The sequence below is a fragment of the Camelina sativa genome, chromosome 9, assembly GCF_030686135.1.
Source record: "Camelina sativa cultivar CO46 ecotype springtype chromosome 9, ASM3068613v1".
Taxonomy (NCBI): domain Eukaryota; kingdom Viridiplantae; phylum Streptophyta; class Magnoliopsida; order Brassicales; family Brassicaceae; genus Camelina; species Camelina sativa.
Genome location: NC_141888.1, coordinates 9,335,533 through 9,344,424, shown reverse-complemented (window position 1 = coordinate 9,344,424; position 8,892 = coordinate 9,335,533). Strand labels below are relative to the sequence as shown.

Here is an 8,892-nt window from a genome sequence, read left to right as displayed (position 1 = left end):
GATGAATTACTAAAGTTTCTCATTCTACTCAAACTTTTTCTTTTGTCAACACATTGTGCATAACTCTTATAAAATTTAGTTTGAACATTCTTTTAACAATAAAAAAAACTTTACTTCATATAACAGTTAAAAAAAACAAATTTAAAGATAAAAATTATCTATTAAAAATTATATCTATATTCAAATTATAAAAAGTAATAGACAAAAATATTTATTAAATATATCAAACAACATATGTTGGAAGTAAAATTTATAAATCTGAATCTATGTAATACAAAAATAGAAGAAAAATATTGAAACAAGACATATGCGGTTTTAGGTGGTTATGGCGGTCATTTAGTCGTCAGTTATACGCCTAGCTCCTAGGCGGGACCTAAGCGCTCGTTCATACCACTTTTAGAATACTGTTTTTTGTATCAAAAATTTATACAGTTTTGAAAGAAAACAAACTAACTACGAAATTTGAAATTTCATTTTCCAAAGAAATATTTTTGTAATTTTTTATATATTGATAAGTAAACAATTTGATCAAAATTTTGCTTAAAAATTATCTTATAACTTGATTTATTTTTTAAATTAAACTTAAATAAATTTAAATGATGTTTTCATGTGAAATTTATCTGAATTTTTTCAACGTAAAGTATTCAAATATCTACAACAATTTTACTTTAATGTTTAAATTAATATAAATATTAACCGCTCTAAATAAAATTTATAAAATAAATCTCCATGTCTAACAAGTGGGCCAAAATTGAAAAAATGGACCAAAATAGAGCATTGGACTGGTACACAAATGAAGAATAAACAGCAGTACAAAAATCCTTAAATAGAAAACAGTGATATTTTTGCTCTCTCGGGTTTCTACTTTTTATGGTACTTCAATGGGAAGTCTAGTCGATAACAAGTTCACTTGGGAGATTAACAATGTCTCCTCTTTGACGTCGGATCTACTCTTTTTGCATTATTTTCTGATCGATGAATGTAGCTGGTAAGAGAACAATACCCTGTTTTGTAATGTTACATACTGGTGTTTATGCGATTTGTAATGGCCTTTATTATATATTTTTGGCTTGTAGGCGTGTGGTGGCACAATCCAATGAAAATAACTTTAAAGAATCTTTATTTGTATCTCTGATTGTTGCAGAGGACTCTGCTCAAAAATTGGGTTTTGGATGGAGTAGATACGCAAAAATTGTAGTTACTTTAATCAATCAACATTCTGAAAATCTCTCCCAATGTATAGGTTTGATTCTTTGTTTATACACTCTTATATCATAAGTTCACATTTTTAAACGAGTTTTGAGATTTTTTTAATACCTTTTGGGTTTTTTTTTTGTACAGAAACCTTGTTTAATCATAGGGCTTCGGTGTTTAGGTGTGGGTTTATTGTGAATGGAGGAATCAAGATTGTTGTGGATTTCCTTGAAATTATCGATAAATTAGTGGTAGCTAAAGAGTCGTCAGACCAGCCTTTCAAAAAGACAAAGCTAAACGATGATGGTGGGGATGAAGTGTCTAAAGATTTGATTAGGGAGACTACTCCACTAATGGGAAGCATAGATGTTAATGGGTGTCAAGTTGTTCCTTCACGGGTGAGTTAAAGATTCAAACTTTATTCAAAATTTCCTATCTTTTGGGACATGATGTGGTTTCTTGATTTTACTTTATTAATCCCTTTTTACTTGTAGGTGGAATTATGAACATATCTTTGATAAACATCCAGACTTTGCGTTGGAGTTTCGTCCAAAGAACTCGATATCGAAGACAGCGTACATGAATGTCCTACTCAGCCTGACAGACACTTTGCACAGGTTGCCTCGAGAAATCTCACAGGATGATCTCTCTGGTGCATATGATTCACTCAGATCCATGAAAGAGGCTGGCTTTAGGTTGGATTGGTTGGAGAAGAGACTGATTGAGGTGTCAGAAAAGAAGGAGAAAGCAGAAGCTTATGAGTGTCGAATGCAGGAAATTGAGGAAGAGTTGAAGGATTTGAAGGCAAAAGTCTTGGACGCAGGAGCTCCTCTAACATTTGATGATGTTTTCTAGATGACTTTGGTGCCTTTTGTATGTTTCTCATAACTCTAGGTTTTCAAATTAGATCCCTCTTCAAAACTAGGAAAATTAGACTCTTAAGCGCACCTCCAACGGAGGGTCCAAGTGGTGGATCCAAAGTTAAATGGTCTAAAAATTAAATCAAAAATCCAATATTATCATAGATCCGGTTTTATATTTGGATTTTTTTGAAATGTTTAGACACGCATATGTGTCATCAATTGATTGGTGGAACTATTGTATGAGAAGAAAAAAAAAGATTTTTCGCGAAACATTTTTTTTTTTGTGTTTCTCTCTCTCTCTCTCTCTCACATGAACGGCGAGTTTGGAAGTAAGCGGAGGGGAGAATAAGACACATATGTTGCTCTCAATCCGTCGTGATCATCATCTCCACTGGCGCGGTTGACAATTGGTGATTCTGGCTCAACAAATCGGTGATCCTGATTGAGCAAATCGGCGTTTAATGATGCCAATCGATGAGTATATGCTCTTATAATCTTGCAAAAAATAACTTAAGAAAACTTGTTCGCTTTCAAATTTTATTAAGAGAATATAAAATCGTAAGATTTGGGATTGTCGATATGAAAAAGAAGAAAAAGATCGAGTGTAGGTACAGTTTTTTGGTTTACTTATTTTAATCGTGGTTTTCAAAACGCGCTTACCAGTTTACTAAATTTAATCATAATTTAGAATTGCTGTGTTGAAATTAAAAGAGAATATATAGTTCGTGATGTTTTATAAAGAAAAATATTGTTAGGATGTTTAGAAAAGAGACAAATACTTTAGGGTGTTTATCAAAGAGGAAGTATAGTTGGTGTAGCGTAGCAGAGTCGACCCTTCTACCATTGGAATATATAAAAAATAATGGATATTCTTAAGTGTCTAATTTTTAAGATTTGCATTTTTTCAATGATAAATATAGTTGGATCTCATAAATGGTATCCAACCATTGGAGATGGTCTGTGACAACCCGTCCCGCAGATCCCACTAGCCCATCGCTAGCCGCTCCAACGGACTCTAAGCTGGCTCTGCAGGGCATCGATCCTAACCCCTCACCGTGGACAGGAACTATTCATCCAATCCACCAGTAGATTATTGGTGCGCCAGGCATTCTTCAAACTCTGGTCCCTACCCTTTAACAACCTTCCCACAGGACAAGCTGTCACCATTGGGATCGTTGTATGAGCGTCCTAGGAACGTTTTCTTCTTGTGTTTTGGTCAGATTTCTTCTGTGGCAAAGGTAAGTGTAGGACCATGGCTTATCTAAGCTAGAGAACTCTCTAATTTGCTTGTTGTGTGTTGTTAGACTTGTTAGATTGATAATTGGGACGTTAGGAAGCTTTCTTGTGGCTTGGGATCGAGTTTTGTGGTTATAGGAACGAAGATCCAGCGAGAAGCTTCGGAGAAAACACGATGCTCGGCATTGCATCGGTCGATGCATATCTTGCGTCGGTCGATACAAGTGCGAGGATGGCGCGTAAAACTCTAGGGTTTTCGTGTTATGTCGAGCATGCGTCGGTCGATGCAGTTTGAGTGTCGGTCGATGCAAGTGCATCGAGCATCGATCGATGCAACCCTGTGTCGGTCAATGCATCCCCATGTGGTGTCGGTCGATGCATGTTGGTGTCGGTTGATGCAGAGTCCTGGTTTGGTTAATTGTTGTTTGTTGATTGTTGTTTGATGGTTAGAGATGACTCTATTGCTTGTGTGTATAGCCCAGTAGATGGGAGGATTGCCTTACTGAGTGTTTATATAATACTCATGCATTGCCATTTGTGTTTGTGGTGCAGGTAAAGGCAAAGTGTGATCGTGGAATCAGGGCAATGAAGAGGAGGATGTTCTAGTGGTTCGCTTGGTTGTCTGGCTTCTGTTAGGTTGCTAGAGTTGAGTCCTAGAATGTTGTTTAGGATTGCTGGTTCTCTGGTTTATGTTGTTTGGATCATTAGTTTATGATTAAAATTAATACTGGTTATTATTTTATTGGTTATTGGATTATTGGATATTGGTATTGTTATTCCGCTGTTGGTTGTGATTGTGGTTAGGTGGCTAGTGGGTATGGGACCACTAGTTGTAGTTTATTTATTATATTATATTTATTATTTATTATTTAAAAAAAAACAGGCCGGGTCGTTTCAAAACTCGAAACCCTAAAGCATCAGATCTCCTTGGTTTCAATCCTTCATCGCCATTGTTAGTGATCAAGAGTTGACGTTGCATTTTTTGGGATCACGTTAAGCTTAGAGAAGAGTTGGACGTACGTCTCAGTTTCATATTTTAACACCGACTTTGTTTAGGTAAGGCAAATCTATAATGGATATATGGTCTATTCCATTGATTATGTCTCTATTGGTTACTGAGTTTGTAGCTTATGACTCCACAGTTGGTTTTAGTGAAGAAGAGGATTTCAGAAACATTGTGAAGTAGGGGTTTTGGTGATGCATTTCCCATCGGATCTGAAGGACCCTGATGTGAGCACGGGACCGGACACGCAGCCAGGAACGCTCGTACCGGACCAAGACGCCCAGGAGGCGACCGAGACGCTTGCACCACTCGCGGGACAACAGCCGGCCAAAGCACCAGAGATCACTCCGGAAGCTACGACGCGATCCAAGAGCTAGTCCAAGGCCACAAGACAGAAGATCAACCGGTTCGTGCAAGCATTTGTTCAAGAAGACGACCCGGCCAAAGCAGTTCAAGTGGAGACCATTCGCACGGCCTTCATCCTTACCAAAGGATGAAGGCAAACAAGTCGCTAGGATCATGACTCGTACTCTTTTTCCTTACTTCGGGTTTGTCCGACGAGGTTTACCGGAGAAGGTTTTAATGAGGCGACGAGTCCTAATACAAACCTCCGCGTTTTGAAGCCAATGACGTGGTTCCCGCATCAAAGCCTAAGACGTGTTATCTTTTACTTAAATCTATGCGTTTTGAACATTGTCTAGAACTTTCTCTTTGTAATGTTCAGTAGTGTGACATGTGTGGTTCTGTTTAAACCACTTAGAAGGGCGACATGTTCTCCATCAAAGGAAACACGTCAAGGGCAAACGTGTGCGGACCATAGCGAGTCCGCGTGTCCCTAGTCCCCTCTAAACCCTCACACTATTTAAACCTTCTCTTCCTTTGTAAAACACAGACTTGAATGAAATGTAAACTTTTCCAAAGAGCGAATCTTTGTATCTTGTCTCACTTCTCTCTTTAGACCTAGTCTGGGACTATCTATCGAGAAACCCTAGCCAATCTCGAACCGGCTTCGCCATCGACTAGTCCGACTGTATCGCGAGTAGAGCCAACACTCGTGTGTCATCATTCAATCCACCCTCGCTTCCATTCCTCCTAGAGGAACCATCATTTGGTTCGCTAGCCGCTTCCCAACCTTGACGGCCGTTCCGAACTGCTACCGCATCGGAACTCGGAACTGTTTTCCACCAAAACTCGTTTCCGTCGTTTGTTTGCCCTCCAAAGCTAATCCACTGCGTTTGGTCCGAGGAATGTCGTCCCTACACTGATCGGCCCGAGAACGATATTTTCTGTCCGTAGCGCAAGACGACCGGTGCTTGCATCAGCTGGTATTAGAGCTAAAAGGTTCTACCTAAAGGTTGTATGTTTCTGAACCTAGAACTCGCTTCTATTTTTTTAAAGTTTCAATCTTGAGTGTTTCTAGTAATCTCGTTGCTTTCCTTTGCTTCATTAGATCGTTTGGTTTAAATTGGTTCATGCGTGGTATTGTTGATAGATTGTTTAGGTTGTTGTTTGTTCATCGTGTTCTTAGTATTGTTCATCCGTGTTCTTGTTTAGAAGCCGATAGATCAAAAAAGATTAGTGTTTGCTTTTGCGTTTGTGTTGTGGTCCCAAAATTTGTCGTGTATCACTTTTGCTTTTGCTTTTGATTAGTCATAGGTTTAGTTTTGTATCGTTGTCATCAATCATTGTCTTGGCCAAAGAAAATATCTAGTCGTTGTCCATTGAACGTAATATACTCACGAATATTCGTTCTTTTGTTTTAACGAGGTTTAAAATCAAGCGGACCGCGCATCGTGTACAGATCGAGCCACATCACCATTGATCGTCCGTACAAACACCATGGCCGAAAAACAATTGCCGGAGATCCCTTTACCTCCACCGGAGATCGGTGGTATAGAACGCTTGGTCGAGCGAATGACACGTCTTGAACTCGTAAACCCCCCAAGGGAAGATCCATTGCCCATGCGACGCAAACGACAAGAGCCGGAGCAAAGCGATCAATTCGATGAGGACTATGAACCGCGTCCGAGGCGACGGTATCAACGCGACGATCTGTACGAGGACGCACCACGGCCCAACGAGCCTGGTCACAAGATGACGGCGCCAACTTTTGCCGACAAATCTGACCCGGAGGCCTACCTCGACTGGGAGAGTCGAATGGACCACCTTTACTCCTGCCACAACTATCCGGAGCTTCGCAAGATTACTTATGCCGTGACCCAGTTCACTGACTACGCGCTTACATGGTGGGATCGTCTTGTGGCCGAACAACACCGTAACTATGACCGACCGATCGCAACATGGGAGGTCATGAAAGCCGTGATGAGGAGGCTATACGTTCCACCGTTCTATCACCGAGAGCTCCAAAAGAAATTTAAGAGGCTCACTCAAGGTTCACGGTCCGTTGAGGAGTACTACGAAGAGTTCAAGCACCTAAGCAACCGAATCCAAGTAGAAGACACCAAGGAGTCCCTCATGGCGCAGTTCCTTGACGGCTTACAAGACCAGATCGCGCGAAAGGTCGAGCGACAGCCTTACCAAGGTTTCGAAGAACTATTGCACCTAGCGGTGCAAATTGAAGGCCAAATCAAGAAGAAGGTCGCCGCTAAAAGTCGCACCAGAGTTCAAGGAGTGCCTAACTGGTCGCCAAACGCTTCAATCTCCAATCGGCCACAAGATAAGCCAAAGACGGCCAATGTTGACTCGAGGTTCAAATCTAAGGAGCCGGCCAATGACAACCGTCAGGATCCACGATGGACGACCAATGACACATCGAGGCCACTACGCACGAGAATGGCCGAACGCCCCGAACGCCCAGAACTGAGTCCGGAGAGCTCGAGTCCGAAGGAGAGGCGGCCGAAGAAGACAATCAAGCCGGAGCGGACTTGGACAAGGCCGTAGCCAAACCAGAGGTCGGAGAGCTCTTGATGATCCGACGTATCCTCAACACCAACCTGGAGGCGGACGACTCGAACCAGCGAGACAATATTTTCCATACGCGTTGCACTGTAAGTGGGAGGGTTTGTGGGTTGATCGTCAATGGTGGATCTTGCACTAATGTGGCAAGTTCCTACATGGTCAAGAAATTGTCTATTAACACCACAAACCACCCGAAACCCTATAAACTTAAATGGTTGAATGACAAAACCGTGATTCATGTCAAAGAACAAGTCACGGTTCCGTTCAGTGTGGGTCCTTATAAAGACCAAGTCTTGTGTGATGTGGTGCCAATGCAAGCTAGCCACCTCCTTTTGGGGCATCCATGGCAGTTTGATAAAAGGATCTCTCACTGCGGCCACACCAACCAATATTCTTTTGTGCATGATAATAAGCGTATTTGTTTAAAACCATTGAGCCCCACACAAGTTCGTGAAATGCAATCTAAACTGTCTAAGGATTCAGACTCTAAAACAAACTTTCTAATTCAATCTAGTGATGTTAGAAAGTCCCTTAAGGACTCCAACCAAGTTTTATTGATGGTTTTTTGAGATTTGTTGGTTTAAGTGCTCAAAGGTTCGATGGACGCACTATCGGACGTTATCCGAGACGTTCTTCGACGCTTTGCGGACGGGTTCCCGGACGAACTTCCCGACAGACTACCACCGATTTGTGGCATCGAACATCAGATAGATCTAGTTCCTGGAGCTCAATTACCGAACCGTCCTGCAGACCGCGTCAACCCGGAGGAAGCCAAGGAGTTAGAGCGACAAGTGGCCGAACTCATGTCCCAAGGCTATGTCCAAGAGAGCCTCAGCCCGTGTGTCGTTCCTGTCCTACTCGTACCGAAGAAATACGGAACCTGGCGTATGTGTGTTGATTGTCGGGCCGTGAACAACATCACGATCAAATACCGGCACCCTATACCGAGGCTAGACGACATGCTCGACGAGTTTAGCGGTTCGAGCATTTTCTCGAAGATCGATCTCAAAAGCGGGTACCACCAAGTAAGAATGAAGGAAGGGGACGAGTGGAAAACCGCATTCAAAACAAAGCAAGGTTTGTACGAATGGTTGGTAATGCCATTCGGTTTATCTAATGCACCTTCTACCTTCATGCGATTGATGAACCATGTTTTGAGAGCCTATATCAACAAGTTTGTTGTGGTGTATTTTGATGATATTCTTGTATACAGTTCTTGCCTATCTGATCATGTCGTGCATTTAGAAAATGTTTTAAACACTCTCCGCGAAGAGCAATTGTACGCTAACTTGAAAAACTGCATCTTTGCTGCTAATGAACTAGTCTTCCTAGGTTTTGTTGTTAGTGAACAGGGACTCAAGGTGGACGGCGAGAAGATTCGAGCCATCGAGGAATGGCCCACGCCTACTGAAACACATCTTTTGTATGGGTGAAGTGATGAATGTATGGAATGATGAAAGATGAGATAAATGGATGGCAGGGTGTTTCAATTCCCCTTATGCAATTGTAGTACAAGAGGTGTCAATCCAATCTGAGAGTTTGTGAACAATCAAGATGTGTACATGAGCCTAAGTTAAGCCAAGTATGTAAAGGATGTTTGTCACTAACAATCCTATTATGAAATGTAAAGTGCAGAAAGTTAAAGCTACTAGAAATAGATGCTGGATGTAAATGGAA

The 8,892-nt window shown here is 41.3% G+C and overlaps 1 protein-coding gene across 2 annotated transcripts; it reads left to right on the top strand.

Moving 5' to 3' along the window:
• Positions 1-861: 861 nt before the first annotated feature.
• On the top strand, positions 862-2,329 carry LOC104715145 (MATH domain/coiled-coil protein). 2 transcript variants are annotated; one of them, XM_087463787.1, is made up of 4 exons: positions 862-988; positions 1,077-1,243; positions 1,342-1,592; positions 1,689-2,329. In XM_087463787.1, the coding sequence occupies exons 1-4, from the start codon at positions 882-884 to the stop codon at positions 1,698-1,700; spliced, it is 537 nt and encodes a 178-aa protein (XP_087319913.1). In that variant the 5' UTR covers positions 862-881; the 3' UTR covers positions 1,701-2,329. The 2 variants fall into 2 exon arrangements, with proteins under 2 accessions (XP_087319913.1, XP_019085443.1); XM_019229898.2 differs by having other exon boundaries at positions 873-988; positions 1,342-1,599; positions 1,694-2,203.
• Positions 2,330-8,892: the final 6,563 nt, after the last annotated feature.

Bases quoted from the DNA above. Each gene is read 5' to 3' on its own strand.
- LOC104715145 (XM_019229898.2), top strand. From the start codon at position 882: ATGGGAAGTCTAGTCGATAACAAGTTCACTTGGGAGATTAACAATGTC. The intron at 989-1,076 runs GTAAGAGAACAA...TTTGGCTTGTAG, and splicing joins CTGATCGATGAATGTAGCTG to GCGTGTGGTGGCACAATCCA. The intron at 1,244-1,341 runs GTTTGATTCTTT...TTTTTTGTACAG, and splicing joins AAATCTCTCCCAATGTATAG to AAACCTTGTTTAATCATAGG.